General features: G+C 41.7%; 1 protein-coding gene across 1 annotated transcript in view; it reads left to right on the forward strand.

Annotated features, from left to right (window-relative positions):
• PLPPR1 (phospholipid phosphatase related 1) overlaps window positions 1-22906 on the forward strand; it is a 122610-nt gene that overhangs the window by 70511 nt on the left and 29193 nt on the right. The window contains exons 2-3 of the mRNA XM_060101650.1: window positions 5000-5188; window positions 19309-19441. Of these exons, the coding sequence (XP_059957633.1) occupies window positions 5000-5188; window positions 19309-19441 (322 nt within the window). The remainder of the gene's footprint in view (window positions 1-4999; window positions 5189-19308; window positions 19442-22906) is intronic.

Below are 22906 nucleotides of genomic sequence, written 5' to 3' on the forward strand. Positions count from 1 at the left end.
CACACCACACTGCCCTCTCCATCCCCTTGCCCTCACTCCTTCTCCACACAGGAGCCCCTTCCCTTGTTCTCCTTCTGCCAATACCCATCCCTCCCCAAACCCATGCAGCCATGTGTGAAACCCAGCTTGGGATCAACTGACCCTCCTACAGATCACTGTCTGTTTCCTGTATTGGCGAGTGCTCCCCACTTAGCTTGATCACAAATTGCTTGAGGTTAGAGAGCATGTCTGAGAATTCCTCACCTTCACAGCACTTAGTTCAGAACTGAACACAGAGGCGGTTTTTGGAAACAGTTGTTGGTTGGCTGATTAATTGGCATTGGTCTTGATAGCTCCTGGCCAGACCAGAATAAGAAAGCTCTTTGGGGAGGGAAACATTGTCTCAGGTAGAGTGACCTAGCACCCCAGTTTGTTCAAAACTACCTCCATTTTAGCACTGAAAAGTCCCATGCCCCAGGAAACCCCTTGGTCCTGGGCAAACTGAGATGGTTGGTCACCTAGCCCCAGGAGTCCCCAGTTCAAACCACGCCCTTTACACTCCAGACCAGCTACCAGTCCTCTCATGTCCACGTCATGTGTCTGCCCCTACATCCCTGGACGCACATACATACTCACATGAGTCACAGCACCATTTATCTATCCCCTGCTCTCCCAGCTTGTATCCTGTCATATAAATTAGTGGTCCACAATTGCTTCAGACTTTACCGACCAAAGAAAAACGTACTTGTCATCTCAGCCTCTTCTCTCAGCTTTGTGACCTCCCCACTTATCCCTATGTGACATTCATTTTTCTCCAATCAGCAGAGAACCTGGGTAGAAACACAGCACTCTCAACTCTGAGAGGCTGGATTTCAGATATTGCTGGTTTCTGCCTTCTGAATCTTTGTGGAATGATCAGGATTTAATGCATTTTCATATATTGGGTTGTCATTCTTAGAAAGCGACAGCTGAGGAAAATCCCTGGTACATGAGCTCCTTCTACCTCATTATCTCCCCACAGCCATAATTGCTTTTTTCACACTAATACCGTCAACCCTTCCACCAGCACTTGGGTCCAGCACAGCCTCACCATCTGCTCATGTGACACCAACATTATGGCCTCCCTCCATGCCTCCCTAGACGGGGCTGGAGAAGGCAGCGGAGACGGCAAGTGTGCCAGCTGGCACGAGTGACACAAACCTAGACAGTGATGACTCGTGGGCCAGGGCAGGGTGGAGGAAGGGAGGACACCCACGGCTAATTGTGTGTCATCAGTGCTGCTAGGCAGAGCTCTCTGCCTGTGGAAGCAGAATCAACGTGCTGTTTCTGTTCCTGCAGTAAATGCATAAGCTTCTTTTTCATATATGGTCGCAAGAGTGTTCAATAGAAAAGAAACCTAGAAATCAAGATCCAAATGGTTCTATATTTGCTTCTGTGCATCTCTAACTGGTATTTTATTGAGGACTCTCCGGGGAGCTTGAGGATGGCTTTAAAATGACAGGAAGGGGTTTCTGGCTGCTCAGGGGAGGAACCAAGGCCAAGGCGACTCATGCTGATGGGTCAGTTCTGTCCCGTAGGCTGTGGAAGTTCCCATCTACCTCTACCACCCTGTGTCTCCAAGGTTCTCTGTTCTTTATGCCCTGCACTTGATTCATTCATTCATTCCGTTCTCTCTGAGTGCTGTTTCCATAGTTAAATTGGCCAAACAGCTATTCAAGATTTTTTCTATGTATAGCAAATTTAGATATATTGACCTTGGCTTTTTTATTGTTACTGTTGATTTTGATGTATTTGATGTTAATACAATTCTCCTTTAAAAGTTTCTATTCTTCATTTTTCTGAGTCCTCTTACATATTTATACACATATATACATATAGATCGTATGTATAGAGATCATACATATACATATATATACACACACACACATTATTTTGCTTTCATTTACTTCATTTTCACCTTTTTCTCTTTTAAATGGAAGTGGTAGCACAAATGTCCCTTGTAAAATATAATATTCTTCCTCAATAGAGGAAGCTAGATGCCATTTTTGTTTTTGTCTTATCCAAAAAGCCCCCATCGATCCTGCCTGTTCTCCAAGCTTATTTCTCCTAAGGGCTGATGAAGCTGAGAAAGAGAAATGTGTTTCCTGCCACATGGATGAGATACAGAGAAATCAGATCAAGCCTGTGCAGGAGACAGAAACAGCCCCAGAGGCAGAGCCCCCAAACTGTTGGAATCCTAGTGTTAGCTCCAAAACATTCGGGTCAGCTGGCTAGGTTCCCTCCTGTCGGGTCGACTCAATTGACTAGTGCAGCACAAAAGAAACAGAAACTTCATGGCCTTGGCTTTATAAACTAGCTACTATAAAGAGCACCAATCAGTGGGGCAGCTTGGGAGCACCTATCTCTCATTCCTATAGGAAACATCCTTGTCCAAGTCTCTTCTCTGTTGCTAAAGAGAAAAGAAATAAACAAAATGCTTGAAACAGTAGAGATGGCAGGCATGAGCATTGGTAATTTACACGTGCCAATAAACAACTACAGGCACAGAGAAACACACGCAAATGTCTAGAGATTACTGGATGGTCAGAAGTTGTGCCAGAAGGTCCACCGGGGGAGAAGGGGTAGAAAATGTCAGATAATGGAACAAAATCCTTGTAGAGCCAGAGACAAGTCATGTGTGAGAGAGAGTGATTGCAAAGTATGATTTGGAGCCTACCTGGGGATAAAGGTGGTGATGGATACAGCCAAAGGGTAAAGACCTTTATAACAGGGTGGTTAGGCGTTTGTACTTTCGACACGTTAACGCTGGAGATACTCGAGGCTTCTGAACCAAAGAGGAAAGGCTTCTAACCAAAGAGTTAGAGAAAATGGAAGGTTGAGGGAAGATTCTTTTTTTTTTTTTGGTTGGGAGGTGCTGCACTGGGTCTTCATCACTGTGTACGGGCTTTCTCTGGTTGTGATGAGTGGGGGCTACTCTTCTTTGCAGTGCGCGGGCTTCTCATTGTGGTGGCTTCTCTTGTTGTGGAGCACGGGCTCTAGGTGCACTGGCTTCAGTAGTTGCAGCACGTGGGCTTGGTAGTTGTGGCTTGTGGGCTTAGTTGCTCTGCAGCACGTGGGATCTTCCCGGACTAAGGATTGAACCCATGTCCCCTGCATTGGCAGGTGGATTCTTAACCACTGTGCCACCAGGAAGTCCTGGGGGAAGATTCTTAATCCAAATGACCCTTAAAGAAAATGATGCCTTCTGCTAGAGTGAGGAGGAATTGCAGAGCTAATGTACCAGAAGCAGGTGTGAGAGAGTGGGCAAAGTGCAAGGCTCTGCTTCAGTGTGGTGGCTAAAGAAATGGATATGAACGTGGATAAAGATGCCAAATGGTGTCTCTCTGCATTGGAGTTGAGCTACTTTGCCTCTCCCCATAACTCTCCACACTTTTGTGTATGATGCGATTTTCATGCTGTGACCCAGGTGTTTTGCCCCCTGGGGATCAGAAAATGTGGGATTCTAGTCCTGGGTCTGACACTAACTAGCTATGTGACCTTAGGTTAGTCATTCCAGGGCTGAAATAAGAACTTGAGACTAAAACCTAAAAGATTATGGTTTCCCCCTCCCTGCCCCTTATGTACTTCCAAATAGAAACAATTTTTAAGCCATAAAGGATGTACAAAGATGCCCTACCAAGTTCTGATTCTTCTCCCAAAATGATTACTTTGATACTTTTAAACAAATCAAGATTTTAAAATATTTTTCCCCATTTTAGTTTCCCTGCTTTGCTGATTGTCAGTCTAAGGACATGTTTGGTTTCCATGTTGGATAATCCAGCTGTCGTCAGTTCTCCTTGCTGGGCCTCTGTTTTCTCATCTATGAAATAAAGATTTTAGATGGGAAGATCGCCAAGATCTTTCCCAGCTTAACTTTAATTTCGTAACCTCAAAGACCTCTTTTCTGGGCTTCCCTGGTGGCGCAGTGGTTGAGAGTCCGTCTGCCGATTCAGGGGACACCGGTTCGTGCCCCGGTCCGGGAGGATCCCACATGCTGCGGAGCGGCTGGGCCCGTGAGCCATGGCCGCTGAGCCTGCGCATCCAGAGCCTGTGCTCCACAACGGGAGAGGCCACAACAGTGAGAGGCCCGCGTACCGCAAAAAAGACCTCTTTTCTGTCTACCTTTATCACCGTCTCATCTTGCCACTTGGTGTTTCCTAATGGGAATGAGAAAAATAATGGCATTTCCATACTCCCCCAACTCCTCATACCCATTAAAGGCTACATCTAAACCTTGGTGAGTATCTGGGACATTTCTGAATCAAATGAAAGGATAATTGTGTCCCTTTTTGTGTCCAAACGTTATGAAAGATATATGTCTATCATAAGATGTGATCATCAGTAAAGTCCTTTACTTACTGGTAGAAAGCATTTTGGAATAAAGGCAAAATCTTTTTGGAAAAGGATAAAAGTTATGACTAATCTAGGATACCTGTACAATGTTTTCATCCACGCCGGTAATTTAGGCTCTGAAGATCTCCCTTAACCTTTCTAGGCTTTAGCTTTCCTATTTGTTCATTCATGCATCATTGACCTGCCTCTCATACTTTATAATAAAGTAAGTCTATCTCTAACATTTTATGAAATTGCCCATGAACAGATCTCACTCTACATCTTGCCAATTCACATGCCACTATCCTTTGACTTTTCACCTCTGTCCTGAATGGCAGTATTGCCTTGGTTCGCATGCATCCCCTGAGAGGGGCGCAGCAGAACCTGGGTCTCTCTACAAGCCTTGCTGTGGTCTGCTTCTCAGATGGGAGCTGTTCATTATTTTCTGGAAGGTTTATGTAACAGATGTTACAAGGCAGACAAGTAAGCACACACTCCCTGAGCCCGGAGCCCATGGAGCCAGGCACGCACACACGTGCCAATACCAATACAAAGAGAGCTGCTGGGTGATGGAGGGAGTGTGCTCTGAGGGGCGGGCGCGGCTCCGAAGCCCTGCTAATGTCTCTGTGTGGCCATGCTGTATTTTCAGCTTGTCATCATGGCTGGGACAGTGCTGCTTGCCTACTACTTCGAATGCACTGACACTTTTCAGGTGCATATCCAAGGATTCTTCTGTCAGGACGGAGACTTAATGAAGCCTTACCCGGGGACAGAGGAAGAAAGCTTCGTCACCCCTCTGGTGCTCTACTGTGTGCTGGCTGCCACCCCAACTGCTATTGTAAGTACAGAAAAGGATTTCCTTCTTTACTGTTGGATCCTAAACAACATTTTCTGTCTGCCTTTTCTCCTCTTTCCTCTCTTCCTGGGCGTTCACCAGCAGCCGTATCAGGCATGCCCTGTTTCAGCCAAACAGAGTGAGTAGAGCTGTGCATAAAATCTCATTAAAATTGGTCTTGTCTTTTATAGGTGGCTTTTGCTTTTTGGTTCCTGAATTTAAATATATATACATATATGTTTTAAAAGAATATCTGAATGTCATACGTATATATTTTTTAAATGAACAGGCCTGAGTGGCTGCCATGTTAAGAACAGCTACTGTACTCTTGAAAAAATATGCTGTGCGTTGTGTGTATTCAGAAGAGGTCTTGAATGTAAATGCTGGCCTTGATACAAAGCCTCAATCTGAGTGGAATAGAATCCCCCAGGCCTGTATCTCTTGCTCTTCTGACTGAACTTCCAGAGAGGCCAGAGATGAAAGAAACCGCTTGACCTGAAGTTTGCTGTGAATTGTCCTGGGCAGCTCTGGCTCTGCTCACATTACATCACATTCAATTAAGTTGCAAATTTACCTTCATTGATTGCATTCTTCTCTCTCAAGAGGCAAAAAAAAAAAAAAAAAAAAGAAAGAAAGAAAGAAAAAAAGTGGCCAAACAGGCCTCTTGGGAGACTATTTCAAAAGCTTAAAGCTCACAGATCCATATTGTCTGGTAAAATGATTTAGCATTTAGACATCTTAATTTGATTTTTAAAAAATGACTTTGTGAGTGTTTTAAAATAAACATTTCTGTGTCTGAACATGCTACAACGTCAGATTATTTGGGATGTAATTTCAGTCATTATTTCCCCGCTTTCTCTTCCAAAGCTGCCTCAACTCTCCCTCGTCCCCTACCTGCCCTCTCCCACTCCCCTCTCCTTGGAGCAGTAATAAAAATACCGACTGGCATGCTGAGAAATGTACTGATTGCTCAGACATTCAGTTCGAGTATTGTTTTCTATGCAAATGTTTTACTTGCTTTAAGATGAGAAATAGAATAGAATTTTGAGGAGGAAATAATATGGACATAATGAGTCGTAGTACTTTAAGTTCATTTTGATCATTGATCCTAGACTGGACAAGCTCCCCCTTAAATAATAAGGCTATGCCATAGGAATTAAGGTCAGCAGTGATAAAACATGATCTATTACAGTGGTTAAAAACACATGCTTTGCAGTCCGACCTTCCAGGGCTCACATCCTGTCTATGTGACTTCAGGCAAGTCACTCTACTGTTCCCTCCCCCAAAAATGGGGGATAACGTGACTGCCTATTTCACAGAGTTGTCAAGACTTAAATAAGATGCTTCATACAAATGACTTGGCACAGCATCTGTCATGGACTAAATGGTTAGAAGTCAGGGAAACAAAGAACCTGGCTGGAAACCGATCTTTACCTTCTTCAGGATCACAGACCAACTTCCTCTCGCTGCAGAGAAGGAGATTCCACTGAAACCCTGGTATCACCTCCTCTTTAGAGCGATGGGGGATGTGCCCTCTCCCAGAGGAAGGCTGATCTCTGTGTTCCTCTTACCTTTCCCTTTTTCTTTTCTCACCAGCCCAAGGACTAAGAGAAAGCATGAAAGACACCCTTCTGAGTACCTTAAAAGGTGACACACTTCACTCCTCAGATAAAACCTGGAGGCCACATTGGGTTCTATCTGTAATGGTTTAATGGCAGCTCTGCCTAGTCCTAGAATTAGTCTGGAATCAGGTCTTGGTTTCTTCCTGTCCCATAAACATATCATTTTCTCATGTACTCAGACATAAATCCCTGAGTGATCCACTGACTAACTAACATATTTTCCTCTCTTCTTCCCAGTCCCAGGAAACTTCATTGCCTAGGTTCTCCTGCAATTACTTTTTGTAATTATAGAGAGTTTTTTCCCTTTAAAAAAAAAACCCCAAAAAACAAAAACACCTAAGGAAAGCAAGGGAAACAGATCAATAAAAATTATGAAAAATCAGTGAATCAGAAAACAATAGGATTAATAAGTAAAATTTACAACCCCCTGGTTAGTCTAATATAAGAAAGGCAAAAGTTAAAAAAGAAAAAGTCAAGAAAAAGAATATATAAGCAAAAATATATAAACCTTTAAAGTCTACACTGTAGTTTTATTTAAATTGTATATTCAACTCTATGCCAATACATGCTTACTTCTCAATAAAATTGATAATATTCTATGAAAAGATAACTAACAATGCCTTTAAAAATGTAGAAAAGCTGAATAAATGAATACAAATTTTTAAACATGTCTAAAATTTATCGCACAAAATAGTACTGGGGACACATAACTATAGTATAAATTCCTTCAAACTTTCAAGGGATAGAAAACCCATAGCTGGGCTTCCCTGGTGGCGCATTGGTTGAGAGTCCACCTGCCAACGCAGGGGACACAGGTTCAAACCCTGGTCCGGGAAGATCCCACATGCCGCGGAGCAACTAAGCCTGTGTGCCACAACTACTGAGCCTGCGCTCTAGAGCCTGCGTGCCACAACTACTGAGCCCGTGTGCCACATCTACTGAAGCCCAAGCGCCTAGAGCCCATGCTCCACAGCAAGAGAAGCTACTGCAATGAGAAGCCCGCACACCACAACAAAGAGTAGCCCCCGCTCGCCGCAGCTAGAGAAAGCCCACGCACAGCAACGAAGACTCAACACAAATATAAAAACCCAGTCAAAAATAAATTAATTAATCAAAAAAAAAAAAGAATAAAACCCACAAATATGTAAACTGTTCCAGAGCCTTAAAGTAAGTGGAAAGCTTTTCAACGCACATTATGAGGTGAGAAAAATATGTATTTCAAACACTTAGAAAGTCTACATACACACCCACAAAAGCATCCTCAATTAGGAATGTTGTTGCAGGCAGATAGAAAAGGATTGATAGATTTGTCTACCTGAAAATAAGCATTCCTACCAAAAGAAAAAGTAAATAAAGACTGCAAAAAATATTTGCAGCATGAGACGCCAATGTAAATATTCCTAATACTTAAAAAGATGAGCTTCCCAAAATAAAAATGAGAAAGGACAAAAATAGACAATTAACAACAATAAATTGACTGTATGCATATAAACATTTCTAAACTCATCAATTATCAAAGAAAAATTATTTTAAATACAGTATTTTTCCCATATAAGTTTGGCAGATGTTTTAAAGTTTAACCCGTGTTGTTAAAGGTGCAGATACTTTCATACAATTCAAATGTAAACTGACATTTTCTTTCTGAAGAGCAGCTGGTCGAGATGTACTGAGAGTTTTATAAACTTCAGACCCCGTCATTAATTCCATGCCCTGAATTTATGTTAAGGAGATAACCAGAGTTTTATATAAATACAAAGATTTGTATATAGGGATGTTCATGTCAGTGATAGTTTTAAGAGTGGAAGGAAAACTTGGCTAAATACACAGCACTAGAGGATTGTCTAAACACATTTTGGGCAGTCATGTTTCTGAAAAACCTCTAATAGCAAAGAAACATGCTTGTGATTTAGTGAAATGATTTTTATGAAGGCTAAAAAATTGTATATACTATTGCAGATAAAAGATTTTCTCTTCTATAAGAGAATTTGAACTTCCCTTAGTTTTCTAGCTCTGTTTCCTTAGAAAAAGATATGTATCAGCTGTGTTACTAGGCAAAATTAACCCGATTGGTGAATTGCATCTGGACTCAGAGAACTATAATTACCTGAAAAGGTGCCATGCTGTGACTTCCCCAAGTACAGTGACTCTGGACACTTGGCATGTCCAGTGTGGGAACTTGGAAGCTATGTCTCTGGAGTTGCTATCCCATATATTGACTCCTATGGGACATGATGAGTCTTTTAAGCTGGTGGCTCCTGCATCCTCTGATATGTCTGCAGTCTCCTTGCACCTGAACTGTACTGGACCACTGCAAGGGCATGTGCTAAAGAGGAGCATGTGATGCTGCCCTGTTGGCAGGCTGTTGTTCCTCCCAAGTGGACCAGTGCCAGATGAAGCATGTGGTTGTCTGTGGGTTTGAATATTTAATAGACCCTAACAAGACACCATGTGTGTTACAAGTATAATCCCAAATTTATAATTACACATAAAAGACTAGTAAGAAATAAACTAAAAATGTATAGCTGTTATCTCTGAGTGCTAATGGTACAGTCTTTTTTCTTCTGTTTTATATATATGTTTAAATTCTACATCAATGCAGTATTTTCTAATTGAAAGATATATTTTTAAAACATTCCAGTTCTGACATAATTATGAAATGACCAATGTTTAATAAGACTTGAAAATAGCAATTCTAATAAACAAAAACACACATGGTCAAAAAACAAAACAGAACTTCATGATGAATTTTCTCTTCTCTTTGGGTAAAAATGATAGATCTTTCATTCTAAGATTTTCAGCAAAAACTCTTCTCCCGCCTACAAATTTTGATCACATATCTTCCACCAGTTCCTTTTCCCCAAAGGACACAAACTGACATGGGGTCAAATGCTCTGATGGGAAGCCATGGGGATATGGCCAATGGATAGTGAACTGAATATTAAGGACCTACAGTACTACTCTAGTTTTCAAGTATGGAACCCTGATTCAGCCGTTCCATTCCTTTGCTTCTCTGGGTGAAAAATGTGACCAGTAATGATGGCAGCCCTCCAAGATACGTGCTGAGGAATATTCCATAAATGGTAAGGGCAAGAATAACATCTTTTAATTTACTTGTATTCTGCAGTCCTTGCCTACTTTATCTGCACAGCATCCCGGTAAAATAGAAAAGAGACATCCCAAAGAACATAGAGTTTGTGGTCCAATTCCCTTCATTTTTGACTCGGAGTCTGTGAGTTCATTCAGGGGGCCAGTTGTTAGCTACGTTACTTGTAACTTGAGACTTAGCTACATTAAATGATTTGCTGAAGGTCGCAGTTAGTTCTGTATGTAATTGGACAGTTACCCACCCATTGGGTTCTACTTTTATGTTCCTCCCGAATGAGGGGCATTGCTAGGAACCAGTGCTGATTACAGCTGACGGGTTAATGGCAGAGAGCTGAGTGACCTTGAAACCCTGCTGTGGTGCTTGATCTTCCCCCCTGAAAATAAGTGAGCAGCGGTGGGACAGAGAGCAGAACTCCCCCGATGCTCAGGGACGTCTCCTGGGAGCCAGGAGCCATGTTTACTTTTGCCCCTTCCTGGAGAGATATGGTGTATCCTAGAGCAGTCTTTTTTGGGCCACTTGAACACGGATCCCAAGTGCCTAGCTCAGCACACCCCCCGCCCCTGAGTGTGCATCCTTCATTATCCTCACACTGCAGTCATCCTGTCTCAGGCCTGATCTGCCAGGAGAGGGAGGGATCCCAGTTGTGGCTTTGCCCCCAGTAATCGTGTGACCTCTGATAAGGCATGTTCCCTCTTTGGATTCGATTTCTCATCCGTAAAAGGTGGGGTTGGGCTAAATGATCTCCAAGATCTTTCTGGTTCTAATATTCCTTGAGAGATGAAAAAAGAACCTTCTAATTGGAAGACTCCAAATGTCAGATTCCCAGCTCCCTAGGCTCTCTTGACTTTCTTTTGGGAGTTCAATCTGTGCCTGGACAGGTGTTTCACAGAATGGGTGTGTGTGGGTGTGTGGGTGTGTGTGTGTGTGTGTGTGTGTGTGTGTGTGTGTGTGTGGGTGTGTGTGTGTGTGTGTGTGTGTGTGTGTTTACTCCTTCTTAAACCCATTTCCTATTTTCCCTGTAGTAGAAAGAAGGCAAGACTCCTCGGGGGTGACTTATGTGACACAAACTAATGGCAATTCTCAGAAAAGGTAGTTCAACCGGACTCGTCCTTGGTGCTCTGTGTATTCTCTAGCACAGGGGTCCCCAAACCCCAGGCCGCGGACCGGTATCAGTCGTCAGCCTGTTAGGAACCGGGCCGCACAGCAGGAGGTAAGCGGAGGGCAAGCCAGCGAAACTTCCTCTGCCACTCCCCATCGCTCACATTACCGCCTGAACTTCCCCCCCGCTCACCCGTGGAAAAATTGTCTTCCACAAAACTGGTCCCTGGTGCCAAAAATGTTGGGGACCGCTGCTCTAGCACATTAACCATAGAAAAACCTACCACCCTAAACTGCCGTGTGTCTCCAAGGATGGGCGCTGCTTGCAGGGACACATGAGAAAGGCATGAGGGAAAAGACTGCCGTGGGTTTGACCTATCATTTCCTATTTCTCCTTTTGTGCTTCGCTGTCAGAAAGGATCAGCATCTTGCTGAGGCAAGGCCACACAGGAGAAAGCTGTACAGGGACTGAGGAAAGGTTAGAGCTTGGGGGATTTATTGTGTCCAGAACGATTTAGCCAAAAGTGTTGCCCCACATGTCCAGGAAACCTGCAGGGTGCATTCTGACCAATGTGGAAACCCTGGCTAACAACTGCCTTAGGCGCCCTGAATAAACTCACAGACTCAGAGTCAAAGGCAGAGAGCCTGTTTGGAGAAGAGGATTTAACCCGGTGGAGAATCTGATTTACCCTTATTTTATCTCAGCCCCAGCACCACAGGCATGAGAAAATAGCTAGTAAACCTTTTTTGGGCCTCACAACAAAGTGATGGGAGTATTTAGAACTGAAGCAGCAGAACGTTTGACGCCCAGCCTGAGAGAATTGACACAGCTCACAGTTTGTGTGCAAGTGTGCACACGCACACACACAAGACTCATCTAGAATTTCCTGGGAAAGGAAGAGACAAGCATAATTTGATAGAAAGGCACAATCTGGAGGAAACTGCGACTCTTCACCTGGGGGTTTCTGGGCCGTAAGCTCTTGCAGTGAATACAAAAGCTCAATGCACAGTGTGGATCAGAGTGGGCTCTGGGTAAATGTACATCTGTTGCCTGGCTGGCAAGGGATGCAGCTGCCAGAGCAAAGGAGACAGTGTGGGCGCCTGTACTGAACAACCTCATCTGTTGAAACCCCTTTTTAACACTTCATCATTCACATCTTTTTCCCTTTTGTACATTATCTCATGACTATTTTTTTTTGACCGTGAACACATTTTCTTTGTTGCAAATGTACTTAGTCATTACAATTTACATTTTTTTCTGGGAAAGGGTTATAGATAGGCTCACTAATTGTTGTGGATTTTTTTTTAAACCTTGAAGAAAAATATCCATTTTCCTATTTACTATCCATGTGGCCGGTGAGTGCTCCCAATTCCTTTACAGATTATTTTTTCCCTTAATATCGTCCCACGGAGAGACTTGCTCACCACCTTTGAGATGCCCCTTTTAAGGACTGGTGAATAGATGATTGTGTTAGGAGCTTTGATAATTTGTTTCTTGAAAAGACTACTGTTTGCCTAAAATTATGTGATGGTCAGTTTACTTGGTGATCGCAATGCATTTTACTTTTTACTAAGAGCAGTATTTTAGCTAACTCATTTTAGATTCCCATTTCCCTTGCATCCACCATCCAGAAAGGAAAAAAAAGGCTCAAGAGAATACCCTGCTTTGGAAATGTAGCATCCCACCTTGGTGTTGCATTATATAGCAAGTGTCAACTTAAGAGTGTTTTGATTGGGTAGATGCCACCCCTGGATTAAGACCAGTAATGACGCTCCAACCCACAAAACATTTATTATGTGAGTTGCTGAATGACTTCCAAAATGCCATCATCCACATGGCCTTGATTCAATTGAAGCGTTCAGCTTTGAAAGGCATAGGAAGTGTCTAGAGCTGAATTCCTTTATTTACACTTAGGTGTGATAAAGCAGAAGTCAAGAGTTCTTGAACCAAGCACAGCTCAGGTCAGAGGGCCAGAACCTCTCTGCACATCTGGGTTGTCACCGGCACTCATCAGGAAAGATGAAAGCAGAGCATTTAGACGTCAGCAGCCAGGACTGGCAGCATAGTCTGTCCATTTAAAATCCCCTGGGTCACTTTTAAACAAAATCTACGGCAAAAACCATGCCTGCCTTTCTTGGAAATGCTCATGAGTAAAGAATCTTCCCAAGGAGGATATTGGAAGCATCTAAAAATCCCTGGGACTGAAAGCTCTGAAGCTACTTAGACATTAATATTGAGAAGTATGCAAAGAACCCTCTCCTCTTCCTCAGAGCCTGACACACAGAAATCCAGGGCGGAGCTGCCAGCCTCTGCTGTCCTTAGGCACACAGGTGACAGAGGTATCAGGGAATGTGACGGCTCTGGAGCAGGCTGTGTCCACTTTGCTTTTAGGGAAGCTTACTTAGTGAGGGCAAAGTCCCATGGGATTTTAAAAGTGAATGAAGGCTGGGCTTCCCTGGTGGCACAGTGGTTGAGAGTCCGCCTGCCGATGCAGGGGACACAGGTTCATGCCCCGGTCCGGGAGGATCCCACGTGCCGCGAAGTGGCTGGGCCCGTGAGCCATAGCCGCTGAGCCTGCACATCTGGAGCCTGAGCTCCGCAACAGGAGAGGCCACAGCAATGAGAGGCCCGCGTACCACAATAAAAAAAAAAAAAAAAAAAGTGAATGAAGGCTGAAGGAAGAAGCATTGCAAGAAACTACACTGGCCCTGGAGAGCTTAACCAACAGGAGAGAGATTAAAGCCCAGTTACATGGTTTCAGTTCCCTTAATCAGCCCTCTCGTCAGTTCCTCTCATAAAGCCAAAGATGTTGGAGCTGGAAAAGCAACTTAAAAGTTCTCCTAGTCCAACAGATAAGAAACTGACAGATGAGAAACTAGGCCCAGAGAGGTCAAGCAAGTGGTCCAAGATCGAACATCTGGTTAGGGGCAGAGCAGAGCTAGAATCACACCACGTTTTCTTAATCCAGGACAATTTTTCAAGCAATTTCAATACACATTCTTGCCTAGACGGACCAGTAAGTGAAAGCAACAAACATTCTTTGAGCACCTATAGATGTTTTTACATACATTTTCTAATACTCTCAATAATTTTCTGATATAGTTATTTTCCTCACATTCAAAGTCATGAACAAAAGCAAAGCAGAAGCTCAGAAAGGTTCAGTTACCTGCCCAAAGTCACACATCAAGAAGGGAGGGAGCTGAGATTTCAACTCAACAGCCCACATTCAAGAAACAGCAATGACTCTGATATTGCCAAGTACCAGAGCTACAGCTAGCATATGTGTGAACCCAAAACATATATTCCAGGAACTCTAGACACACTTTATGATGACAGCCACATAGAACATGCAGTGAGTCCCCCTTACAATATAAAATTATAATACACCTTCCAGTGACTTTTTCTGCAGATTTTATATTTTGAAATCTGAACACTATCCCCTAAATATTTTGCATTTATATCACTTATTTATGACTTAACAGATCTCCTTTAAAGATTGTAAAGAAGTGAAGTCTGCAAGATAACACACCAAACTGATGTATTATATTCCAGGGTTATTTGTTTTTTTGCCATTTGGGTTTCCATATTTCAAAGACAAATTTATCGAGTTATCCTCACTAAAAGTGTATTTACTGTTATCTAAGTGTCTTAGGTCATGTCACTTGTGATTGTAGCCAGCATAGCTGGGGGATGAGAGATGCACCAATGGAATTCACTTGCTGTTTGTTCATGGCCAGGTCTAGAGTTTGGCCTTGATCATTTCTCACCAGAGGGTATGCTCATTTGCTATGAGTGATAGGATGCTTGTTAGCCAACAATTTGAAAGGCCATAATAGGCAGGACAGCCAGGGCCAAACACATGGAGAGTCCCACATGTCCCAGCTGCTCTCTGAAAAGAGTGGTGGATAGAGGCAGAGTGTGTGTGGCAAAGATACAGATGGAGGAACACAACCATTGCCAGAACCAGAGTCATAAATCTGCCAAGTGGGTAGACGGCTTCCAACATCGGCTGGGGCCAGGCAGGAAAGAAAAGAGACCTCTACCTTTATCAAGCAGAACCTTCTGTCTCTCTCTCCAAGCAGAGTCAGGCCCTGTATGAGACTATGGAACCCAATGGATGGAGAAATAGCATCCTGTGTGTGATCAGAGAAACGCAGTGAAATGAACATCCATGAAGCCCATTCACTGAGATCTAAGAACTGGATTATTTTATCAGCAACCTTTATGTCCATCACAGTCTGAACTGGATGGACCAGGAATACTGTCCTACCTTGAAGTTATAAAATGACCCCCTTCCTCCCTTTCTTTCTTCCTTCCTTCTTTATGTAAACATTATTACTTAATATACTCAAAGTATTATGTCGATAATTAGATATATATGTTAGCATATATCCTTGCTCTGCTTTTTTTCTTTTGTATTTCACACCTCAATTGTGATATGAATATTGTTGACCAATAGTATCAATTCTTGTTTGCTGTTTGTTCGTTGATTTTTTTTTTTTTTTTTTTTGGCTGCGGGGATCTTTTAGTTGCGGCATGCGGGATCTAGCTCCCTGACCAGGGATTGAACCCGGGCCCCCTGCATTGGGAGCATGGAGTCTTAACCACTGGACCACCAGGGAAGTCCCAATAGTATCAATTCTTATAATGCTTATCACCTTTGACATGAGAGTCTCAGGACATTTTACTTATGGATTTATTTGAGCCCCATACCCTTTTCACATGACAAGTTTTGTTTGGTATGCCTTGGAGTTATTTTGTTTAGATCTGTGTGTATGTGTGCACACGTGTATTTTTAACAAGAACATGTTTTGTGTAGACTTTCTCTCACATTTTCTTGCTTTGTTGCCTCTTGTGTGAGTAGTGACAACCTTCACTAAATGGAGAACTTCTAGAATTTTCTTCTCTCTTTCTTATAAAGTAAGGATATTTTGGGCTTCTGAAATGGCTGAGGCAAGAATTGCTTATTTCTTTTCTTATCCCTATGTGTTTACCACTCTCCATCCCATTTCCCTGGTTTACTTTTTAATCATGTCATTTCACAACATTACACGATATACTTACTGGTTTATTTGTGCTCTCCCCCACTATTCTCTGTTCACAGCTACGTCTCCCATGCTAGAACAATTCCTGGCAGAATGGGTGCTCCCTCTCCAAAATTGTTGAATGGAAAATGCATATATGAGTAAATTTAGTTTAAAAGAGATACTTTACTTTGTATTTGTTAATCCTTAATTTTTTACTATATTCCTAAGCAGTACAGCAAAAATTGCATGCTTTCTGGTCCATATGGGGAATTTCCTGCAGAGAAATCTTCAGAGAAGTTAAGGTCAGAGGGTTCTACCCATACATAGGTACTCTAAAGATTCAGTCTTTTATTCATTCAACAAATATTGATTGAATCTACTATATACCAGTCCCTGTTCTAGTTACCATGCAAGGAAGGGCAAAAGTCTTTCCCATAAGGACATCATAGTCAAATGAAGAGGGACATACAGACAATAATTGCAATTAATTGGGTGGATGTCAGGATAGAGATCTGTGTAATATGTTGTGGGAACAATGACAAGGCAGGATCTCCCTTTTCCTGAGGGGACCTGGCAAAGTTTCTTTACAGTCTACCCCATTAAACCTGTATTCCAAAAAACCTGCATTAATCTGATAAGCTTAATTCATTCAACATTGAATAACTACTATGTACCTTACACTGAGCTATGCCCTGGGGACATAACTGGAATAAGACATGTGGGACATCCCATAACAAGGAATAACAATGATAGTATGTAATCGTACTATCATTGTAATTTGTGATAGAAATGGAAAGGAGAAACACAAGGAAAGAGAGTCATGTACAGCATGAATGCCTAAGCTAGTCTGTGGGAGCAGAGAAAGCTCCCTCAAGGAAATACTATTTCATGTACCCGACTATGCATGAATTTATCCCTATCTGTTCACTAAGATAAAGAAGAGTAATGCAGTGCCATCATTGCAGTGGGGACAAAGCCCCTTGGCACCTTGTTTTGGCAGAGATAGGTCTAACGAGAAAAGAGGGAGGGCTGAGTTCTAGAAACTATTCAAATATTTTCACCTGACAGAGCAACAACTCATTGTTAATTCCAAGGGACGTCAGGCACAAAATATTCTTAGACATACATAGACAGCACCTGCCAAGGTGATCCATGCTGGCCCATCATTTGTCTGTCTGACCCTGAACTCATTCTTTTCCTGCCAACTTCCATACCATTCTGACTTGCCCATAGTTCTATTTCCATTACAGCATTCTATCTTGTACTTTAATATCATCTACATTTTTTAGTGTTTAAAGCATATTGCATTTGTTTTGTTTTCTATGTTGTCAACATTAAACACAAATTCAACAAATATTTTATTTATCACTGCTGAGTAAAAGTGTAGCAGTTAAGAGAAAGGACTCCGCAGCCAGGTTTTCCTGGCTTCAGAGCTGGGATTTGTGATGACCTTGGACAAATTATTTAACCCCTCTACACCTCAGGTGTCTTATCTGTACAATGGGATAACAGTATCTATTTATAGACCACCTGCTAGAGCTGCTTCAGACACTGTCTGGCTGTGTGTGGCCAAGTCCCTGAGACTTTCGGGTTCCTCCCTCATAAAAGGAAGGGGAAAACATCTGTAGACGATTCCAGTTTTACTATTCTATAGCTTAACTTCCATCTCTCATGTGCCATTCATGACGTTGGCATCTTGATCCATCTAAACAGATATTCTATAATGATAGGAAGAGTATAAGGCATAGGAATTCTTTTTTTTTTTTTTTTTTTTTTTTGCGGTACGCTGGCCTCTCACTGCTGTGGCCTCTCCTGTTGCGGAGTACAGGCTCCGGACGCACAGGCTCAGCGGCCATGGCTCACGGGCCCAGCCGCTCCACGGCATGTGGGATCTTCCCGGACTGGGGCATGAACCCATGTCCCCTGCATCGGCAGGCAGACTCTCAACCACTGCACCACCAGGAAAGCTCCATAGGAATTCTTAAAACATTGATGAAGTTTATCTAAAACCACAAGAACACGCATAGCAAAGAAGAACAATTATAAGATCACATTCTTCTGGGGAAATATTGAAATGAGGGTTCAGAAAATAAAAATGGCATATGATGTGGTGGGAAATGTGGACTCTGGAACCCAGTTGTACTGAATACCAATTCCAGGCCTCCACATGCCAGTTGTATGCTCTGGAGGGTAAGTTACTTAACTACACTGAACTTCCATTCTTCACCAGTAAAGCAAAGGTAATACTACCTACACTAGGGACTTTGTGACCATGAAAACTATTATGATAAAGTGCTTGACACCCAGTTTGCAATAGATGATGGTAATTATTAACTTTTTATTCACTGAAGGTTCTCAGTCTTCAGCCACGACAGTGTCAAAGTTGGTGACAACTTCCCTCATGCCAGATCCTTATTTTAAATGGGAATACAGTGTGCTGAGTGCTATAAGCATAATGAAGAAATATAAGATATGGTCCCTGTCATAAGGAAGCTTACAATGTACACAAAGGCATTATGATTTAAATGGTAATATACATGTATTAGTTCAAGATAACAAGAGGTGCCAATCATAAAGGTGTGACAGTCAACCAGTTCAGAGTAGAATATTGATCAGGCAAATGTGTTTGAATAAAGATGGCAGTATTGCCACATAATGGAGTAATATTGTGATGGGTGCGTATAATGCCCTCCTAGGCTGTCCCAGTCATTCCACATCATTGCAATGCACACATTCAGTTAAAAATATTCAAGGGCTTCCCTGGTGGCGCAGTGGTTGAGAGTCCACCTGCCGATGCAAGGGACACGGGTTCGTGCCCCAGTCTGGGAAGATCCCACATGCTGCGGAGCGGCTGGGCCCGTGAGCCATGGCCGCTGAGCCTGCGCATCCGGAGCCTGTGCTCTGCAACGGGAGAGGCCACAACAGTGACAGGCCCGCGTACCACAAAAAAAAAAAAAAAAAAAAATTCAAATCCAGCCTGAGTGAGCCTTATCATAGATTCTATTCTTCAATTTATTATTTCAACTTAGGTTTCATATGACTTTAGAATTTAATATTATAGCCTGAAATCTATCTGAAATTATCAATTATTGCTTTCTCTAATTCTTTTGAAGTTAACTACAAACTACTATTTAACTCTCCATCTCTCCAACATGATATCTTCTAATATAATTGTGAAGCCTCAAAAGTTTTTAGTTTTTTCTTAAGCTACTGGTCTCTTTTATCAGACAGCTATCCAACTTGACAATTCTTCAACATTCCTTCTCCAGATTTTTATTGGTGAGATATCCATGTATTTCATAAAGTCAACCAGAGAATCTCTGATTGCCCAGGAGAAAACAATTCTGACCGGAGAATGCTGTTACCTGAACCCCTTACTCCGAAGGATCATAAGATTCATAGGTGAGTACAAGGGCATGTTGGACTAAGCCCTCGCTTATAGGTAAAACTTACTGAAGATGAACACACTTGATAAAATAACCTAAGCTATGGAAGCATCAACTTTAAAAGCAAGAGTTGTTTGGGGGATTTTCCAGGAAGTACAAAATTGAGCCTGATCCTGGTACCAAGCCAAATTTTTTATCCTTAAAGTGAAGCAATACTTATTGTTTTACAAATGATTTCAACTTTGATTTTTTTTTTCCTACACAATACTTATCTGAGATTCCCTTGGGACATATATTTTAATATTGACTGGATATTGCCATATACCCTTTAGCTGAGTCAGGCAAGGGGGTACAGCATCAGGAGACACCAGTAAAGTGAACTAGAAATAATCAACTTTCCTGACAAAACTTTCCTATCCAGTAACTTTGTTATGCAGGGAACTTTAAAAAGTATGGAAAATCTAATCCATCAGGTCTTAAAAAGAATGCCTTTCCAAAGTTGGAAAACACATAGTTTTATTAGTGTTCATGATGAGGAATAATTAAGACATTTTCTATAACCCTCCTTCTAGGACTTTTATAAAAATCCTGAGGATATATGGATAATGATTATAAATATGGGAATGAATGTGTATGTGAGTAAAGGTAGGAATATAGATCTCTCAGAGTTCCTACACGGTGAGTACTCAGTAAGTAACTATTAGTGTTCTAATGAGATCCTGCAAATACCTACTGGTCAGGTGTCCATGGGAGCCAGGATTAAACTCTGAAAGTATCAACATGGTGCTAAAACAAGCCATGATACCATTTAGAACATATGGAACTGACAACTGAGAAAGTGAGGGCCAGAACACAGCTCCTTTGGTTATCCTTAATCCTTTTCTTCCTGTTATAGAAAAGGGTCAAATTTCCTCAAGTCATGAGCAAATGATCATATCAAAATCAAATATGCAGTAACTTCATACACCCCTATGTTCACAGCAGCACTATTTACAATAGCCAAGACATGAAAACAACCTATATGTTCATTAACAGATTAACAGATAAAGATGTGGTACATATACACAATGGAATATTACTCAGCCATTAAAAAGAATGAAATAATGCCATTTGCAGCAACATGGATAGACCTAGAGATTATCCTACTAAGCCAGAAAGACAAATACCATATGATATCACATATAAATGAAATCTAAAATATGACACAAATGAACATATCTATGAAACAAAAACAGACTTACAGACATAGAGAACAGACTTGTGGTTGTGGGGTGGGGGGCGGAGAGAAGGACTGGGAGTTCGGGATTAGCAGATGCAAACTAGTATATGTAAGATGGATACACAACAAGGTCCTACTGTGTAGCACAGGGAACTGTATTCAATATCCTGTGATAAACCGTAATGGAAAAGAATACGAAAAGAATATATATGTAGAACTGGATCACTTTGCTGTACAGCAGAAATTAAACACAACATTGTAAATCAACTATACTTCAATAAAATTTTTTAAAAATATGCAGTAACTTCTAACATTGGCATGGGAGTTAGGGAAGTAGTAGAGTGGGAGGGCTAAGAAAACCTAAGTTAAAAGAAGTAACCCCTTGGGCCTCCCTGGTGGCGCAGTGGTTAAGAGTCCGCCTGCCGATGCAGGGGATACGGGTTCGTGCCCCGGTCTGGGAGGATCCCATATGCCGCGGAGCGGCTGGGCCCGTGAGCCATGGCCGCTGGGCCTGCGCGTCCGGAGCCTGTGCTCCGCAACGGGAGAGGCCACAGCAGTGAGAGGCCCGCATACCGCAAAAAAAAAAAAGAAAAAAAAAAAAAAAAAAAAAAAAAAGAAGTAACCCTTAACATTAAAATAGTCTTCAGCATTTACTGATGGTATTTGCAGAATGACCTGTGGGCGTCTGCAGTCGGCTCATTGGGTATACCCTCACCCATATGATGTCACCTCTATCTAGTTTACTCATTCCAAACAATGATGCCTTTCAAAGACATCCGGAGTTTGGTCACCTGCTACCAGAGTGGCTTCAAGGAAGACAAGAGGAGAGGTGAGAATATTTATTATACAGAACACTGGACTAGACACTTTATAATTTCATTTGATCCACCCAACACCCTATAAGGTAGGTTATAGTTCTAACTGTGCAGATGAAGAATATGATATAAAATGGGATAAAGTAACTGTTCCCAAGGACTGTGAGTGTGTGGGTAAGGCTAATAATGCCTGTATTAGGGATCTTCTAAGCATGAAAAATACTATGATAAAGTGCCTGACACCCAGTTTTCAATAGATGATGGTAATTATTAACTTCTAAGTTTTCATTCCATGATTTTGCTTTCCGTGGTTTCAGTTACTCACAGTCAGCCAAAAATATTAAACGAAAAATTACAGAAATAAACAGTTCATAAGTTTTAAATCATGCTCCATTCTGAGTATGATGAAATCTTGTGCCATCCTGCTCTGTCGTGAATTATCCCTTTGTCCAAATTATCCCACCCATCGGTCACTTAGAGGCTGTCTGGTTATCAAATCAACTGTCATATGGCAGGGCTTATGTTCAAGTAATCCTTATTTTACGTATTAATGGCCCCAAAGCGCAAGAGTAGTGATGCTGGCAATTTGGATATGCGAAAGAGAAGCCGTAAAGCACTTTCTTTAAGTGAAAAGGTAAAAGTTCTCAATAAGGAAAGAAAAAAATCACATGCTGCGGTTGAACAGTAAGAACAAATCTTCTGTTTGTGAAATTGTAAAGAAAAAAAAAGTAATACATGCTAGTTCTGCTGTCACACCTCAAACTGCAAAAATTACAGCCACAGCCATGGTAAGTGCTTAGTTAAGACAGAAAAGGCATTAAATTTGTACAATAAGATATTTTGAGAGAGAGAGATTACATTCACCTTTAATTACAGTACATTGTTATAATTCTATTTTGTTATTAGTTATTGTTAATATCTTACTGTACTTAATTTATAAATTAAACCTTATTATAGGTATATATGTATTAGAAAAACATAGTATATATAGGATTTGGTATGATCCACAGTTTCAGGCATCTACTGAGGGGGTCTTGGACCATACCTCCGTGGATAAGGGGGGACTACTGTAATTTGTGATCCCTTGGAGAGCAGGGACTATATCTTTTTCACTTTGTATCAACAGCATATTGCAAAATGCCTGGCACATAGTAGGTTTTCCATAATTTTTTTGGAGGAGTAAAGAGCAAAAACTAAACTCTGTTAAATCATAGATTTCCCTAAAATTGCTTCCATAAATGCTGATTCTTAAATATTCACTTGCCTCCTGTTTAATTAACTTTATTACCTCTCTTCAGCTTAGTTCTAAAAGATTAAGGTACATAAATAAGGCAATTTCTAAGAGAAAGTCAAAAGTCTATTCTGACTTTTCATATAGGAGAGTTGAAGATGGGAGGAGGGGTCTATCTTGAGATGGGTAACTTTTTCTTAGTATCTGTGGATTAAA

This window comes from Mesoplodon densirostris, chromosome 6 (assembly GCF_025265405.1).
Source record: "Mesoplodon densirostris isolate mMesDen1 chromosome 6, mMesDen1 primary haplotype, whole genome shotgun sequence".
In the NCBI taxonomy this organism is placed as follows: domain Eukaryota; kingdom Metazoa; phylum Chordata; class Mammalia; order Artiodactyla; family Ziphiidae; genus Mesoplodon; species Mesoplodon densirostris.